At 46.6% G+C, this 18826-nt stretch overlaps 2 protein-coding genes across 2 annotated transcripts in view; one reads left to right on the top strand and one right to left on the bottom strand.

The window, feature by feature from the left end:
* On the top strand, positions 1 to 8111 carry dnai7 (dynein axonemal intermediate chain 7). The gene is made up of 16 exons (XM_064938490.1): positions 1 to 338; positions 647 to 664; positions 934 to 1021; positions 1254 to 1345; positions 1475 to 1579; positions 1778 to 1915; positions 2169 to 2303; positions 2435 to 2538; positions 2708 to 3017; positions 3118 to 3232; positions 3524 to 3687; positions 4456 to 4639; positions 4860 to 5074; positions 5309 to 5467; positions 7118 to 7231; positions 7586 to 8111. Exons 1-16 carry the CDS (start codon positions 336 to 338, stop codon positions 7853 to 7855), a joined length of 2214 nt encoding a protein of 737 aa, XP_064794562.1. The 5' UTR covers positions 1 to 335; the 3' UTR covers positions 7856 to 8111.
* LOC135514836 (inositol 1,4,5-triphosphate receptor associated 2-like) overlaps positions 8095 to 18826 on the bottom strand; it is a 24069-nt gene continuing 13337 nt past the window's right edge. Inside the window, exons 19-36 of the mRNA XM_064938489.1 lie at positions 18613 to 18665; positions 17584 to 17683; positions 17226 to 17400; positions 16803 to 16878; positions 14026 to 14072; positions 13689 to 13774; positions 13432 to 13592; positions 12896 to 12980; positions 12673 to 12718; positions 12504 to 12537; positions 12286 to 12426; positions 11987 to 12121; positions 11710 to 11866; positions 11588 to 11631; positions 11345 to 11472; positions 10383 to 10487; positions 9899 to 10018; positions 8095 to 9051 (exon numbers count right to left, since the gene is read on the bottom strand). Coding sequence (XP_064794561.1) covers positions 8787 to 9051; positions 9899 to 10018; positions 10383 to 10487; positions 11345 to 11472; positions 11588 to 11631; positions 11710 to 11866; positions 11987 to 12121; positions 12286 to 12426; positions 12504 to 12537; positions 12673 to 12718; positions 12896 to 12980; positions 13432 to 13592; positions 13689 to 13774; positions 14026 to 14072; positions 16803 to 16878; positions 17226 to 17400; positions 17584 to 17683; positions 18613 to 18665 — 1958 coding nt within the window. The 3' untranslated portion in view covers positions 8095 to 8786. The remainder of the gene's footprint in view (positions 9052 to 9898; positions 10019 to 10382; positions 10488 to 11344; positions 11473 to 11587; positions 11632 to 11709; positions 11867 to 11986; positions 12122 to 12285; positions 12427 to 12503; positions 12538 to 12672; positions 12719 to 12895; positions 12981 to 13431; positions 13593 to 13688; positions 13775 to 14025; positions 14073 to 16802; positions 16879 to 17225; positions 17401 to 17583; positions 17684 to 18612; positions 18666 to 18826) is intronic.

Genomic DNA, 18826 nt, shown 5'->3' on the forward strand with positions numbered 1-18826 from the left:
TTAATAAATTGAAATATTTTTTTGAAATGATCAGTAAATGTAAAAACAAAAAAGCAACACGCACCATAAAAGTATCTAACAAATTCAAAAATGAATCTTGATATGTAAAACCCCCGTCTGTTAGGTTTATGTACTCTTGTTTGTATATTTGTTTTTTGTTGTTGTTGTATTTTTTGTGTTCATAATAAACATTTAAACATATTAATAAACAACGCCATAAATCGTTGTACATGTCGCAAAACAAAATATTGACCTACTGTGCGGGCGTTACCGTTTCCATGGTAACTTGGACGCGAAAAATAGTTGAGAGCTGACAGATATCCCACCAAGAGAAAATGGTGAGCAGTTTTCAAACAAATGTTATCTACTTTATCTAACTAGTGAGTTAGAAAATGAATATCTGGTTAGGTTGTTAAAATATTAAGTAGATAGATACAGCTAGTTGCATAAGTTACTTGCTCTGGCAACAAACTGGCTACATAGCTAACGTTTGTTAGCTAAACCAGAGTTAGCTAAGTAATCTAGCTAACGTTAGCTAGCTACTGCAAGTCTGTGTTTGTCTCTTTTTGCTTCGTTCAGCCTTATCTTGCTACAGCTAAATACTATATCCCCTAACTTTCGATTCTGTATGTTCTCTCCCTGTTAGCCACCCAAGGCTGCAAAGGTAACTCTGTTAACTGTTATGAATAGCATAATATTGATTCATGAGAGATTTAACAAGCTCGGCCTAGTAGATATAGCTAGCTAAATTGAATATAATATCACGTTCTCAGTTTCTACCCAGCATCTCAGAGTTTAAGTTCTTTAGATAGCCACCTTCATACTCACTTTTGTAATGCCCACAACTTGCAAGAATTCAGTAGTTTGCAGATGTGTCTATGATCACAATTGATTACATTTGTTCATCAAGTTGAATTGTTGATTTGGCTCAAGTCTGCCCAAAAGAAAGGAGGCAAGCTCAGTAAGGCTGAAAAGGAGCAACTTCAGAAAGAGGAGGATGAGAGAAGACAGAAGGAAGAGGGTACTGGTCATTTCTCATTATCATTCAATCCATGATGAAACCTCTGTCATATGCTAATTGTTGTATGTCTGTGTGCACATTTGTACCATTTGATCTGTGTTATTGAACTGCCATTTGTATCATAGATGCTTCAATAGTATGCACAGTGATACATCAGATACAGTACACGCCATTGAAGTAGCCCCATGAGTGTATGTTTGACCCATGACTCCTTTCCCCCTCTGCTGTGTAGAGGAGGCACAACTCCTGGCTGAGAAAGAGGAGCAAGAGAGGCTGGAGAGAGAGAGAAAGGAGCAGGAGGAGCATCAGAAACTGGAACTAAAGGTATTACCATCACTGACCATTATCATTCATGGTTATCGGTGTGTTTGTGTACAGCGAGGGCTCTTGAAGTTAAACCTGTCCGTAATGTTCTAATGAAAAAGAGTGATCATTGCTTGCTTTCTGTGACAGGACAAAGATCGCAGAGAGGATGAGCTGAACGAACTGCGTCATCTAGTGGAAGAGAACCAGACTGCAGTCACCAAGTGGGAGACTGACTCCAGAGCGAAAGCCAAGGTGTGTGATTGTTCTAAAGCTCTAACTCTGACTTTTGTGTAGTTATTAAGATATTAGCTATGCTAGTCCGAGTCTTCATGTTATGATTTTACCAGACACCGTGTCCAAGAGACTACCGTAATGGCCTTGGTAGATGTAGATAAATAAATCAGATGAGCCCCATTTGACATAGTTAAACACTGCTCGTTTTCTCCCTAGTGGGACAGGTACATGCGTTGTGACGGGAGTCCAGACCCGTCAGTCCAGCAGGAGATCAACACCTTCATCAACCTGTGGTGTGAGGACCCAGAGGTCCAGATCAAACCGATTCTAAAGGAGTGTGCCCTGGCGCTACGGGTGGGTTTACTATTAAACACCAGGGTAACATTATGGAGACATGAAACAGGAGAAGGGGATTCTACCGGTTCTGAATGTGTCCGATAAGAACGCTCAATTCAGTTTTGCATTTTAAAACACTTGTTCCTGTTTGAGCCCACTTAATGGGACTCTGTCAAGAGCACTTCTATTTGAGACCGGTATTGATCTGTATAAGGATTCTACCAAATGAATGATGAACATAAACACGGTTGCACTTCATCTCCGCCTGCAGCTGCTAGAGGAGCTGGAGGGTATGCTGAGGGACCAGCCTGAACCAGCTGATGCCCTGAGGTACCAGGAGACCCTGCTCTCCATCCAGACTCTCATCCAATCCAAACTTGACCACAGCACTGAGGAGATACTCAAGGTAGGGGTACTGATGATGTTTAAGACATGCAGAAAACATGTCTGACAGTTTTAGGAAACGACTGTATTTAAGTTTTGTAATGTGAGATGAGCATGTTTTGCTGAGGTCTGTGTGTTTCTCCCTGGCCACAGTGGGCCAATGCTCACTCAGACATTGAGACGGGGAACATGCAGACAGTGGTCCAGGATGACATCATCACACTGTGTCTGTGGGCCAACCTTAACAAGAACCCAAGGCATGTCACAGACGTATGTCTGAATTTCATTCTATTCACTTCACACAAATAGAGACTTTCTATCTAGTCTCCTTGCTAAGTCTTTGTCTACTTTTCTACTCAAACCCATTCTGTGTTGGGTAAAGAAAAAACAGAACAATTTAGTGTTTCTCTCTCTGTGGCTCCCCAGGTTTAAAGGGTTCCAGTTCGAGGAGGTGGGACTGGGCTTTGAGCTGCCCAAACAGCTGGCAGTCAGTGACGTCGCTGTGAGAATCCTCCACACCCACTACGACCACTTGTCTCACCTGGCTAACCTGAAAAGCCAGAACCCCAGCAGGATGTCCCTGGGCCTGGGGACCAGGGAGGAACCACTTCTGGAGGGAGCGACCCCTGTGGGGGAGTGTGGGGAGACTGAGGGAGATGGTGACAGGAGAGGGAGCACACAGCAGGGAGGTGCAGAAGAAGAGGTGCAGTCTGTCAGAGGGTCTGAAGGCAGGAAGGTAAGCTGGAAACAAAAAGGATGAATTAATCAAATAAAAAAAAAGTGACATGGGCTAACGTCTGTGTGCGTATCCATGTGTGCATGTGTATGCGTGTCAGAGTGCGGTGAGTGTGATATCAATGAAGGAGGAGGGGAAGCAGCTGGAGGATGCGAAACAGAAGCTGGAGGAGAATGGGAGTCAGATAGATACAATGTTAGAGGGAGATGACTCAGGTGAGAGACTACAACTGGCTCAGAGGACAAAGTGGTCAAATAACAGTCCCTTTATATATTACACTGTTCTGTTTGGATTCTTTTTAGTGTCATGTTTAGGGTTGCAACATTCCTGGAATCAGGAAAGGAATAAGTAGGAAATCCAGAAGTCCTTCAAACAAGATTTCTGGGAAAAGTTTCCAGAATTTTGCAACCCTAGCCATGTCACTATAAACACGGCTTGTGAATTAACCTGCCCCTTTCATTCCATATTGTGAATCCCATGTTGACCGGTACGTGTGTCTTGTCCAGGTGAGGGAGACTCCACCCCTACCCCAATGGACCCAGTGATTGACAGCTATGAGGGTCAGGTGGTTGACCTGCAGCAGTACACACCCCTGGGAGGAGTCTTCTACTGCGATGTCTTCCGTCTGCCGCCACAGTCCCAACAACTCAATGGATGGGAAATGAGAGAGGTGAACCAAAACCACCAAGTACAGCACCTATGCTGAACAAAAATATAAATGCAACACGTAAAGTTGTCACACAACACAATGCCACAGATGTCTCAAGTTCTGAGGGAGCGTGCAATTGGCATTGCCTGCAGGAATGTCCACCAAAGCTGTTGACAGATAATTGAATATTAATTTCTCTACCATAAGCCGCCTCCAATGTTGTTTTAGAGAATTTGGCAGTACGTCCAACCGGCCTCACAACTGTAGACCACGTGTAAAACACACCAGCCCAGGACCTTTACATCCGGCTTCTTCACCTGCGGGATCGTCTGAGACCAGCCACCCGGACAGCTGATGAAACTGAAGAGTATTTTTGTCTATAATAAACCCCTTTTGTGGGGAAAAACTCATTCTGACTGGCTGGGCCTGGCTCCCCAATGGGTGGGCCTATGCCCTCCCATGGCTACGCCCCTGCCCATCCATGTGAAATCCATAGATTTCGGGCCCAATTTATTTCAATTGACTGATTTCCTTTGAACTGTGAAATTGTTGCATGTTGGGTTTATATTTATGTTCAGTATAGTTCAGAAAGTGCCCTTTCTGACAGCAGTTTCCCTTCCTACTCCATGGACTTTCACTGGGCACCCTGTCTGTGTGTTACTGAATGTGTAAACTCCTTGATAAAGTATATGATGCATTAATCAAGGGGACTAGATAACCTTGAGGAAAGTAACAGAACCAGCTTTATTTCTCTAAGTTAACATCAGTGTCTCTCACCCCAACCCCCAGCTGTTGGACACAGGGCTGCAGCTGTTCCCCTACCCCACAGAGCAGACTCAGATCCAGGGCTCTGCCTCCATGAAGCTGGAGGACAGTGGGGTCTTGACCAGTCCCCCTGTAGGGGTCACAGTCACCCTGCCTGACTCTGTCCTATTCCTGGAGGACCCCCAGGTGGCCCGCTGGGACCCTGAAGGTGAGAGACACCTGGAGAACTTGACGGGCTCCACATGGGACTGATAGTGATACAAGTATTTAACATATGCCAGAATCTGAATGTAGTTCCTACCTTGGGGGGGGGGGGGGAGTACAGAACTTTCAGATAGAAATGTGTGGAGTTGACATGATTCCCTTTTCTACATTATTGAGAGCCATGATGTCTAGTCAACACATCTAAAAATTCTGTCAATCAATAGGTCAGCACTGGAAGACCGACTGCATCAGTGAGACGTCGTACGACCAGGCAGAGCGGAAGATCTCGTTCAAGATGGACTCCTTCTACGCCTTCACGCTTCTACAGGACTCGTATGCCAACATGCCGTTCCAGAGCTGGGAGCTCAGACCACTGGGCCAGGACTCTGCCCTGCTCACCATCACCGCAGCCCTCACTGAAGTCAGCATCACCATCAAGGCAAGAACTCGCTATCTGTCATGCTCCATCTCCTTCAGACACTGTTGGGTGCATTTCAAGTTTAAAATGGCTTCCTCTATTCGTGAACATTCCTCAGTGATTCATATCTGGGGAAACAGTAGTGTGGAAATCTAGACAATGTTTTCAGTGGTAATGAAGGAAACGAGGCTATTATTGTATTGAGGAATTACCCAAATCCATGAGATAATGCATCCTGATTCATCTCTCTGACAGGGCAGCAAGTGTATGCTCCAGTCAGACCAGGAGAGAGGACTGAACCACATCCTGGGCCAGTGGATGAGTCCCTCTGGACTTCAGAAAGCCATGGTCAGCGCCGGGGTCAACATCTTCGTCAACCAATACTCCGACAAATATGTCAGCGTAAACGCAAAGGTGAGTGCCATCAGCATACTGTGGATTAGATGATGCATGTTGCACAAAGCAATGTGGGCACACAAATCATGTTGCTTGTAACACTGTTGAACCTGTACAGCAACAAAAACCTAAACTCAGCAAAAAAAGAAAACGTTATTTTCAGCAAACTTAACATGTGTAAATATTTGTATGAACATAAGATTCAACAACTGAGACAAACTGAACAAGTTCACAGACATGTGACTAACAAATTGAATGTGTCCCTGAACAAAGGGGGGAGGGGTCAAAATAAAAAGTAACAATCAGTATCTGGTGTGGCCACCAGCTTCATTTAGTACTGCAGTGCATCTTCTCCTCATGGACTGCACAAGATTTGCCAGTTATTGCTGTGAGATGTTACCCCACTCTTCCACCAAGGCACTTGCAAGTTCCTGGACATTTCTGGGGGGGAATGGCCCTAGCCCTCACCCTCTGATCCAACAGGTCCCAGACGTGCTCAATGGGATTGAGATCCGGGCTCTTCGCTGGCCATGGCAGAAGACTGACATTCCTGTCATGCAGGAAATCACGCACAGAATGAGCAGTATGGCTGGTGGCATTGTCATGCTGGAGGGTCATGTCAGGATGAGCCTGCAGGAAGGGTACCACATGAGGGAGGAGGATGTCTTCCCTGTAACGCACAGCGTTGAGATTGCCTGCAATGACAAGCTCAGTCCGATGATGCTGTGACACACCACCCCAGACCGTAACCACCCCGATCCAGAGTCCAGGCCTTGGTGTAATGCTCATTCCTTCGATGATAATCGCAAATCTAACCATCACACCTGGTGAGACAAAACCGCGATTCGTACTTTTTTGCCAGTCCTGTCTGGTCCAGCAACGGTGGGTTCGTGCCCAAAGGCGACATTGTTGCTGGTGATGTCTGGTGAGGACCTGCCTTACAACAAGCCTACAAGCCCTCAGTCCAGCCTCTCTCAGCCTATTGCGGATAGTCTGAGCACTGGAGGGATTGTGCGTTCCTGGTGTAACTCGGGCAGTTGTTGCCATCCTGTACCTGTCCTGCAGGTGTGATGTTCAGATGTACCGATCCTGTGCAGCTGTTACGTGGTCTGCCACTGCAAGGATGATCAGCTGTCCGTGCTGTCTCCCTGTAGCTGTCTTAGGCATCACACAGTACGGACATTGCAATTTATTGCCCTGGTCACATCTGCAGTCCTCATGCCTAAGGCATGTTCATGCAGATGAGCAGGAACCCTGGGCATTTTTCTTTTGGTGTTTTTCAGAGACAGTAGAAAGGCCTCTTTAGTGTCCTAAGTTTTCATAACTGTGACCTTAATTTCCTACTGTCTGTAAGCTGTTAGTGTCTTAATGAATGTTCCACAGGTGCATGTTCATTGAACAAGCATGGGAAAGTGTTTAAACCCTTTACAATGAAGATCTGTGAAGTTATTTGGATTTTTATGAATCATCTATGAAAGACAGGGTCCTGAAAATGGGATGTTTCGTTTTCACTAAAAATAAAATACAGTAGGTTGGGGTGTAGAAACGTCTGATGCGGTATCTTTCTCCTCCCTTGTAGGACCCTCTAAAAAAATGTGGATCTGAAAATCTGGTTAGGCTTAAATGGTGTTGTTGAAAAGCTTGTCATAACATTAACCTTTTCTCCAGGACCCTCTGATAGAATACGCTGTGTATGAACAGATGGCCCTGCTCTCCTCTGCCTTCGCCTTCTCCTGGAGCCAGTGGAACACGCAGTGTGGCCATGAGCGTCTGGTGCTGCAGGTACACTCACACTTAGATGCATACGGTTTAAACACACCCACATCCTCACACACACACACACACACACTCTGAGTCCTTGCATAGAGGACCTCCCCAGAAAGTAACAGAAGTAGCTTCAGAATCAGGAAGAGCTGCAGTGCATATAGGGGAAACACTGAGCTGGTTGACTGGACAGACTAGATTTGGTTGAGATTCACCTCTAGTACTGACATTTCCTTGCACCTGCATAGTACTTTGTCCGTGCAGATGGACAGGATATTCCCCTACTATTGATCTCTCCAAAGTGTGAGAGCACCTAGCAGCCATCCCAGTGTCGTTGTGGTGTGTGTACAGTAGGATTAACCTCTCCCCCAGGTGTGTGAGCACCTCGACCCGGTCCCGGTCCGAGAGGACTCGTGGTGTGTGTACCTGCTGGGGGCCCAGAGGAGCCAAAGGCTGAGGATCAAGGAACACAGTGAGGCATTCTCTCCAGAGCTGGACCCAGGCAGCGAGTTCCACTCCACCTTCCTGCACATGCTCCGAGACGGCATGTCACCCGCCGGAGAGGAACGACGCTCTCACCATCTGTTCGTTGATGCCGTGCACAGACTGCTGCGTGCCACACGGCCTCTCACATACTCCTGACTACAGTAGATACTAGACCCCCAAGCTCTGTCAGAGTAGCCAACAACCACAGATCTAGGATCAGATTTAACTATTCCCAATCATAACTTTAACCATTAGGGGGAATATGTATCTCTGATCTTGTATCAGGTAGGTTAGCGGCAACTTCAACCTACTGTGCGGAACACCGTGGGTATGACAGACTGCTAACTGAACTTTAACCCTTACAACAGATGGACCCTCATGAAAAACCACAAAGCTTATTTCTGTAGAATAAAGTTCCTTTATTGTGTAAATTTTGACTCCCCTTTGGAACATACAAAAGTGGATGAATTTCATAAATGAGCACTTAAAGTAGAGTAAAAACCATTTGTATGAGTTGTAACAAAACGCTGGTTATAACACAAAGACGCAATATAATAGATACACACATATCCCCTAACACTAATGCTGTCAAACGATAAATTAAAACATTTAAAAAATTGCATTTTAATTGTTGTAATTGTTGTTTCAGGCAACCACAAATACCATAATAGATTCAGAAGTTTACTATGAAATGTGTTTTAAAAAGTAAAAGCGGCTAAATCCACATAGGATAATGGACCAACAAATACTCAAAAAAGGTGTGACGTGATTGGATAGCATGCGCTGAAGTCCATTACATAATTGGACAGCCCAATGCTGGTGTCCTCGACTTGATTGGTCAACATTGTGCCCACAAATAGCAACATTACAATCCCCCTTCCGTAACGGCGCTGTAGAATGTCTCCGGGCACCAATAGGAAATCTGTGGTCAGTGTTCAGTAGCCCCAGTACAAACACCGACTGCTTCTGTCTTCACACACTAACTAGTCTATCACACGTGATGGTTCAAGTTGCAGAAGACCTTCCAGGGGTTGACCATACCCAGGTGCCTACCAGTCCATCCCCGTCTGTTGGGGCCACAGCCCCTCTAAACCGGTGGCTGTCCGTTGTGCCTCAGCCCTGTGTAGGGCCACAGGAGCTGCTGGATGGTCACCCAGGAGTCCCCGGTCCCCACGGGCGCTCCATCCACGGCCGGCTGCAGCACCAGGCTGGCTAGGAGGGCCAGAAGGCCTGCTAGGACCACTACTAGGGCCAGCCAAAGCCACAGTCCCCGGGACACGCTGGCTGCAGACGCAGGCCGGGAGGAGTAGCCCAAACACGGGGCTGCTGCGGCCTGCTCTGCCAGGATGGGACTGGAGAAAGAGTGGGAGAGGGGAAAGAGACTATTTAGAATGGAAGCCAAAGTAAGACTTAGCCTGGGTTAGCTGAAGCCAAGCTAATGTCTGTCCATCTTCCCAAAGCAGTGATGTAGCGATGCAGAAACACACTGGCGCCTAGGCTAAATTAGGATGGTGTTAGCAGCGTGGACTGACCACCACTCCAAAGTGTTCTCTGTAGCACACACCTGGTACACAGAAAATAGAAAAACAGCCCTAGAGCATGTTGAGCGGCGAGGCAATGCATGTCTCACATACACTCCCCAGGATGGGAATAGATGGAAGAGATTGGAGCCGAAGGAGAGTTTGGTTGAAGCAGAAACCAGAACCACACGTCCAGAGACTGCTCGGGCTCAAGAGACCAAGGGCCAGATTCACAAAGCGTTCGCTCTTGACCAGGTATATTGTTCACACCAGTCTTTCTGCTCAGTCAATCTGGACCAGATGTCTGCTCCCCAGACCTAAAGCAGCACTGCCTGGAATCCAGATGGGCTTATGATTTAACCAACCGCTTTACATTTGTCAAGCAGTTGGCTAAAGCAGACAGGAATCCAGGCTACAGCATCTAGAACCCTTTTCACACTACTGCGCCAAGCCGAGCTGTACTGCTCTGGCCTCGTTACACTTCCACGGTAGTTGGTGGAAAAAACTATCTGAGCCAGGACAGTACAGTATGGTTCAGGTGGGCACGATGGTATGAAAAGTGTATAAGGCTCAGGAGCAGCAGAGAAGCTACTAAGCCTAACCAGCTACGCAGCAGTAGAAAGCAGTGCTGCCTGGCTGTAGATGGAAGTGAAACACTAGCGGTTGGTTCCCTACTAACGTCTTGTTGGGCATAATCAGGGAGGTGATTTTGTTGCCCAGCTCAGTGAGACTGGACTTCCTCTGAACGGGAACTTCCCTCCTCTCCTCATCTGAAGGAGAGTCTGCGTCGTAGGCAGGCCTGTGGGACGGGGTGGGCATGCACGGTTCACACACACAAAATACACACACACACACTTGTTGAACAACACACACACTTGTTGAACAACACACACACTTGTTGAACAACACACACACTTGTTGAACAACACACACACTTGTTGAACAACACACACTTAGGACCCACATATTGTTACATGCACACAGATAATCTGCAGTCAATGTTCCACATGCGCCTGTTATGTTTGCAGGTTGTTCTCCTGCTGACTTGTTACATACAGATACAGTATATGGTTGGGGAAATTAAATGCAGAATGTTTGTTTTCAGGTTGGGCTAATATGAGACACGCGAGTGCTTCTACAACACAGCCGATATCAGCACTTACCCCTTCATCAGCATCACGAGGGAGGGCTCGTCAGTCTCAATCCAAGCCCCGGAGCTAACAAAGCGTTTTAGAGGAGGACGCGCCGTGCTCTTCCCCGTCACATTCCTGTAACCGCACCACATACACACGTCACATTCCTGTAACCGCGCCACATACACACGTCACATTCCTGTAATCGCGCCACATACACACGTCACATTCCTGTAACCGCGCCACATACACACGTCACATACACACGTCACATTCCTGTAACCGCGCCACATACACACGTCACATTCCTGTAACCGCGCCACATACACACGTCACATTCCTGTAACCGCGCCACATACACACATCACATTCCTGTAACCGCGCCACATACACACGTCACATTCCTGTAACAGCGCCACATACACACGTCACATTCCTGTAACCACGCCACATACACACACAATCCACACGTCACATTCCTGTAACCGCGCCACATACGCACTCAATCCACACGTCACATTCCTGTAACCACGCCACATACGCACACAATCCACACGTCACATTCCTGTAACCGTGCCACATACACACGTCACATTCCTGTAACCGCGCCACATACACACACGTCACATTCCTGTAACCGCGCCACATACACACACGTCACATTCCTGTAACCGCGCCACATACACACGTCACATTCCTGTAACCACGCCACATACACACGTCACATTCCTGTAACCGCGCCACATACATACACAATACACACGTCATATTCCTGTAACCGCGCCACATACATACACAATCAACACATCACATTCCACTAACGCAGACTACACAGCCCGCAAGTCATGTTTTAACAAAGGCCCCCAATTTACAAACCCCTAGATGCAAATTTCTTCCTCAGAAATCAGAATGGGGTTTGTTTTGCAAAACTGCGTTTTAAATATTCTTAAGCAACTCCCTATTTCCCCCACACAGTGCTGCAGTCTACCTACCAGGGAGATCTGCGGGTGAGTCTCTCTGCCTCAGTGTCCTGTGGTTTATTAGGCATGTCAAAATGCATGGGTCCCCCTCCCCCACCGGACCGGGGGATAGCTGCTATGCTGACCCGTCGGGCTGATGCCTGAGGAAAGGAGGAATAGGGAAAACAATACAAGACAGTGTACAGATGCAGACAGTGATCACTACAGTGACTAAAACAGCAGCACATCATATACACTGAGCCTAAACTGACCTACCTTATAGGATGTTGCTCCAGATGGTTTCTTGCCTCTGAAATCATCTAAAGGAAAATATTCAGTATTAGGAAGAAACATATGATAAATGTGTGTGTGTGTGTGTGTGTGTGTGTGTTCCTCACCCGAGTGTGTTCCTCCTGAGTGGGATCCGAAGGACCTCTCGTTCTGCAGCATGTTCTCCCTCAGCTCAGTGAGCTCAGCGTGTTCCTTAGTGTACATCCTCCTCAGGTTCTCTACATGCTGGACCATTATCTCTACTGCCGTGCCTGTACGAGACTCCTGGAGGGGGAGAGCGAAGTCACACAGACGCCGACCTACACCGTCTACCTATATGACTCTCTTCAAAAAAGGTGAGGGGAGAGAGAGGGGGACAAATCACGCAATTCAATTGTACTGTACCTGGTGTATGGCGCCCAGCATCTCTGAGCGACTGGACACTCTGGTCATGGACTGGATGAGGATGTCCAGGTTCTTCTGAAGTCTCTGGATGATCTCCATAGACTGGTTATCATCCTCACACAGAGGGGCCAGGGCCTGGGAAGAGCAGACACCAGGAAGGGAAAAGGAAATTGTATGCCCCTCACCTGTAGCAGGTCCTGACAGCTACATTTGGACACCTCACTCCTGTGTCTCCCTCTTCAACCGGTCCCTTTACATGTGGTTGAAGTCTCCCTTGTACCCAGTCCCTTCCCTCTCACCTGTAATAGTCCCTGGCAACTGGACACCTCCCTCCGGACATTCTCCTCTGCCAGGTCTCGTGACCTTTCCTCCAGCCTCAGCCTCTTCTCCAGGGTGAACATGTCACACTTAAAGCCCAGGGACAGGCGCTGGAACTCAGTCTGGCAGAAACACAAGCCTTAACTCTATGATACATACAGAGAGATAGTCAAGAGAAAGAAGATGTTGGAAAGCTTACCACTACCTCAATCTCCTTGCCGTTAGGGGACAGGCTGCAATGAGGAAAACAGAGTAATACAGTATGTCACTAGAAAACAGAGCTATGAGTGTCAGTACCTGAGAGCATTTATATTATTATCTTGTAATGCATCTTTAAAAGATGAGGTACTGTATGTTGAGCAGCCTACCTGCTTCTGTCCCCTATGGTTGAGTCCTCAGAAACAGAGGCTTCAACTGGTACGCCACACAGAGAGAAAGAAACATTTGTCTTGCTATTGAGACCGATATTGTTTTTTTCCTAGTCAACCACACAACGTGACAATTTAATTTTGACTTCAGCCAGTAATTAGACTTATGCAAGTATTAAAATATTAGGAACGTTCTCAGCTGAGGTATCTGGGGTCAACTCACTGTCCTTCTCGGTGGTAACACTGGTTTCACTCAGGTCCTCTTGTACCTTCCCTTCCTCGATGACATCCATACTGCGAGACAGCTCCTGGATGATTGTGGTGAACGTTACACACTCCGTATACACACACACTCTCCCTCACTGTACACACACACACACACACTTCTCGGTCTCGCTGCTACCCGCCGCCACAGACACACACTCGATTCTAACAGACTGTAATCCAGTGTCACATTGTACAGATCTAGCTAGGTATACTGTAGGACTATCCTCCATTCTGCCTGAGTGCTGTGAAGTGCTTCCCTGTGTAGATAAGCACAGAGTCGACTTGAGTGAACATTCTTTCACTTCCACACAAGGCATGAAAGACAGCATTTTCACAAGGTCATGATACTACTTATGCAAAGTTCTCACTATCACAGAGCTCTCATCTCAAATGATTAGTCCACTCCTTTTGATCAGGACTCCTTGTAGCGCACTAGGGATTAGGGTGCCATTTGAGACAGCGAGCCATATAATAATTAAATAGACAGCTCACCAGTTCCTTCTTGAACTTGCTCCTGAGAACCAGGGAGTCAATTTTGGCTCCTGAAGGGTCAGGTGTGGTAGCATCCTTTGGACCCTGTGATGGGTCAGTGGGCGCAACACTCAGTCCATCCATGGTCGGAGAGCCTCTGTCCCCTGCCAGACTGACTGTCCCTGTAGAGCCAGTGAAAGAAGTGTTATACACATGCAAAGGCACACACTCTCCCTCACACACACTGATGGCATGCCATAGCTCCTGTATCCTCCTACCTGACAAGTCCACTTCCACTGTAGGCACCTGCACCACTGACTCCTGTGTGTCCTCCTCCTCCTCTAGTACTGGTAACAGGCTGGTGCTGGAACACACACACATTACAGAGCGCTGCAGCAATTCCACCATGCCAAAACAATTGCACAACTTGCCATTATCACTACCGTGTGTCTCCATCACAACCAAAAGCAAGAGTAACGTTCTAAACATTTCAAACAAAGTCAACATTAACCTCCTAACAGAAAATTCATCTCAGCACACAGACAGCATATGTCAGAGAAAAGTACACCACTTCCATCATGTAACTAGGACACAATCATGTATACACACACTCACCTGTCCTCTGCTAGCACTCTCTCCGCCAGCTGGTCCTTGGTTATCTTCTGAGAGAGAGAGAAAGACAAAAAAAAATGAGAGAGATGAATACAAGTAACCTTGTAACATACTTTCAGCACCACTCGTCAGAGGAAGTTAATGATTTAAAAAGTGTGACACATGCGCAAAATTGCATACCATACCTGTCCCATGGCATCAGAATGTTATCTCTGCTCTGTACAGTGAATAGAAAGGATGGGGATTTCTCATTTCCTACTTAATGTGCTGGTTGGTGGAGAGCAGCTGTGTGTGTGCGCGCGCGCGGACAACGCACTCCACTGGCAGGGCAGTAAGTAGTGTGGGCGGTGGAATACAGAACACACTACAGCTAGGTAAGAGCGGAAGGCACTAGACTATATAAAGCTGGCTACTCGAGCGCAGAGCTATGCTTTGAGTGGTTGTTGTGTAATGGAACTGTGCATGACAATCAAGAGGAAAATGACACTATAAAAACCAAACTCAAATCTCACCGCAAAACACATACAAGCTGGATCCAAATCCCTTTTATGTATTATCTATGAAGCTTTTAAACTCTACACAGCCCATGTTTAGAAACAAAACGGTTATTCAGAAGCGGGGACACAGGACAATCCAAGACTGTTGCATATATTCATGCAACAACCAGTCCAGGACATTGCATAATTTATAAGCAAACAGGGTGAAGTCAGGCAGATTTGGCCAATAATGCCAGTGTCTTCGTTTCCTGCTACTGAATAACTGCCAGACTGGCAAAGCTGATGTTGCTGTGGGTCATTAAGTGTTCATAAAGGGATTATAAAAGGTTTAAGTGTTCAACCAAGTTTCAACATCGGGAATAATTCATATCTATCCCGAGAGTCCCAGGAAATACCGGTAAAAATCGGAACTGCCTGTTTAAAACCAACATTTAGTCACTCACTATACCAGGGTTCTCTCAAAATAAGATTGTCTGTGCATTGCCGGCTTGGCTGCGCCACTAGCCTATGTAAAGATTTCACAGTAAGTGAAACTGATATTTAGTAATGAGTGTAACTTTGATCGCCAATGACATCGTTGTGAATTGAATAGCCGTTCATGAATTCGGAGCTTATTATGTTCCTCAATTAGTTCAGCGCATTTCAGCAGTAGGCTTGCACGTACCCCGAGTAGCCTATCGCGACACAGCACGCACCCCGAGTAGGCGAAGGCTAAAAGCGTTCTCGAAGCATACAAACTTTGTAACGGCAGTCAAACAAAAGTCACATCCCCAAAGTTGCTGAGCTTGCTAGATAACCAACTAAATTACATAATATCTTCTATTTGGCAAAATCGAGTTGATGATTATGCAGATAGCAAGTCAGCTCGTGAATAACAGAGAGATGAGGAAATTGTTTACATTTCAAGACATCTTAAAATGGGGATCAACTCTAAAAACAAATATCCATATCTACTCTCGTAACATTTGTTGATCCCACATTCTCTACGGAAGCTCTCATATAGGCAGCAATAGGAGACAGCGCAGTGGACGCGGGAAAAGTTCTAGCGGTATTTTGACATGCTTTTGATAACGCAACCTCTAAACTGGTTTGGGTCTCTGTGTGCAGTCCGGCCGTGTCAATGTGTGATTTTAATTTATGGCGACTGTGTGAAGTATATATGCTGGGATTCCATGCAACAACATGCGTGGATAATGTGCTATTTAATTGTTTTGCCAATCTGCTGCTGCACATGTTGTATATTTTGTGGAATTGCATTAGTGCGACATTGGGGGAAAATATTGTAATTTCCCTGTCCTGGGATCCCGGTTATGGTTGTTAATCCTTGTAGTTGACTTGAGTTTTATAAACTCACATAAATCAAACTGGATTACTAGCCTACAAACAGAAACATAATGACTTATTTCTCCCCAAGACACCCTAAGAGAGTTGGGTCACAGTCAGCCATCATCAATGGCGACCCTTGAGCAATTAGGGTTTACTTCCTTGCTCAAGCGCACAGACAGATTTTACACCTGGCTCAGGGATTCGAACTAGCAACCTTTCGGTTACTGGCCCAACGCTCTAACTGCTAGGCTACCTGCTCTTTCACTCCTCTCCAGTCTACCAAACTGACACACAGATCCAGCTCTAAATGCTAATCCTCACCCCAGACAGATGAAACCTGCACTCTTAACTCTTTTCAAAGAAATATGTTTGCTCCCTCTGGGAGTGCCACCCCACTGTGCCTACACAGAGCAGGAGACTGGAATAACAGAAATCGCATGTCTGTCTCTGTCGATGGACTCACGGCTAACCCCTGGGACAACACTTAAATAACCACACACAAACCGGCTCAGAAAATAGAGAGAAGTTTAGTCGACTACACAACGGTATACACGTAAACATAAAGACTCATTACACAGACATAACATCCTATGTACACAATCAGGATGAAGAAACCAACTAAGTCATACTTGCCTCCCTTAGCAAAGTGTGCAGTGAAGCAACTGGAGTAGAATACTCACAGGAGGTAGGGACCATGTGTCCCCCTCCACCCTAAACCCCTCCTCTCTTGGCACACCCCTCAGCCGACCAGGCCCTGTCCATACCCCTCCATCCACAACACAGCGCCACTCAGCCCAACCAGGAAGAGAATGAACAGAGAGAGTAAAAGAGGGACAGAGAGCGATAGAAAAGGGGAAGTCAAGAGATGGTGTCACAGTGGCTGCGACTGTCAATGAAGGAAGTTAGTCTTCCCATCATTGTGCCATCAGTAAAATACTTCCTGTGTATTGTACTGACCTGTGTGTCACTCATATTGGTCGAGGTGGTGATGTCTTCTCCTTTTCCTCTTTCACTGCCGTCTGTCTGCTGGGAGCTGACCCCGAGAGAAAGGTGAAAGGTATGTGTCGCATAGAGCCCAACCAGAGAAATGACAAATGATTTGGGGTGTGCTTATCTCTCTCAGATAGTAGGAAGCAGCTGGGGTCACTGACTGACTGCGCAAACCTATGAGAGCAAAGTCACTGCCCCAGCCCCGATTACAGGTGCATCGTGGGTATGCAAATTATCGCTAAAGGGGCCCAATTACATAGCCAACATTTCCCTCATTCAACTTGAAACTCATTTGACTGGCAAATGTGTCCAGAGAGGAAGAGAGGCATGCTACAGTGCACTCACACCGAAACTACGAATAATGTAAAAGCCACAGAGTTCTGATCTCACCTGCAAGTCAGTAAAATGGTCTCATTCATCACAGGGTAAGTGCAGCTGGGAGATACCATCTCAGCCAGCCTGGGGGGTGGACTGTTCCCAGCAGTGATGGCCCTGTCGTGTTCTGGTGAGCCAGGCTGAGGTGTGTCTTGAAGAAGGGGCACTATGGTGTTAGGGCTCATTGCATCTGGACAAAAGGGTGAGGAGTCATAAGTGAAACGGCATTGGAGAGGGCCATCCGACTCAATTAAATATACTGAATGCATGAAGAGAGATACTCATTTGCTGTAGTTGCAGGCTCGAGAGAGTCAGGGATTACATAGTGCAGAGAGAAAAAGACTGATCAGAGGGGAGGAAGAGTTTGTCTTACCCGATAGAGAAGAGTGGGAGGGAAGGAGTGGATGCTCCTCGGTGTCAACAGCATGCTGGTGGGCGTCCTCAGGCCCAAAGCATTCTGGTAATTTAACACCCTGAGGCACAACACATACATATCACTTAAAAGAGAAAGAAAAGTATGAATATGATCAACAGACGAGCATCAATACATAACAGCCACCTGTCCATTCAGTTCATGTGAAAGGATGTAGCGATATCAGACTGGCAAGCAACAGTGCCTTTGCTTATCCAACAACAAAAGCGTATAAAACAACCTCTTACGTCACCTCTGTATCAGTGTGAGTCACTGTCCATTCCCTATCGATCCGATTAAGTAAGAAGGCGCGACTTCAGTAGATGAGCCATTCCGTTTAGTCTTTCTTGAACTAATGAATAAAAGCAAGGTTGCATGAGTTTGTCAAGTGGGAGGAAAGTAAAAAGTATGAGAGAGGAAGATGGAAAGAGTGCGTGTTCCAGCCTAGATTGGTCCATGTCCTGTTGTCTATTCACTGAGGTGTGGTTAACACTTCTGCTCCAATGCTCTTAAAATGCTTCCTTACTCTGTTCCTTCCTTGGAGTGGTCACTGATCAGACATGATAGCAGGACTGGTAAAAGCTACACAAAACCTAAGTGATCAGGATAGATAGTTGATTCATTCAAGGAAGAGGCGAGGGAAGGATGCATGTTCAGTATTTGTATTTGAACGGGGCCTATGACCATTCCCCCTTTTCCTGCCCACCAGCACCAAAGGAAGAAGTGGCCCCTTAAAACTATCACCACCACATACGGTCACATGCACTCTGACGACTACGGAGATCTACATGCTAGAAGGGACATCCCCATTCAAAGCAATGTTCCAAGGTGAAATTCTACTCAAATGAATACCAATTCATTTATATGACAAACAACCACCAGTCAAGTCTGGAGTGGACAACCAGAAAACAAATCCAGAGAAAAGCTTTAAAGCACACTGACACAATAAGGTTACATACAGAGTAATAGGTTTTAGAGACTGCCATCTACCTGTGGGGATAGACTGTTCACCCTCTGGTCACTGTCTGTTGCCGCTGTGGTTTCTGAGAGAGGGAAAAGGGGAGGGAAGGGGGAGAGGGGGTGGAGGGAGGGAGGGGAGGGGGTGGAGGGAGGGAGGGGGAGAGGGGGGTGGAGGGAGGGAGGGGGAGAGAGACCGGAAGGAAGAAAAGCTAATTAGTTAAAATTGAAAATCATCTCCGTGATA

Source organism: Oncorhynchus masou, chromosome 26 (assembly GCF_036934945.1).
Source record: "Oncorhynchus masou masou isolate Uvic2021 chromosome 26, UVic_Omas_1.1, whole genome shotgun sequence".
NCBI lineage: Eukaryota > Metazoa > Chordata > Actinopteri > Salmoniformes > Salmonidae > Oncorhynchus > Oncorhynchus masou.

Coding starts and splice junctions, on each gene's coding strand:
- dnai7 (XM_064938490.1), top strand. Junction 3,018..3,117: donor GAGGGTCTGAAGGCAGGAAG/GTAAGCTGGAAA, acceptor TATGCGTGTCAG/AGTGCGGTGAGTGTGATATC. Junction 5,075..5,308: donor AAGTCAGCATCACCATCAAG/GCAAGAACTCGC, acceptor TCTCTCTGACAG/GGCAGCAAGTGTATGCTCCA.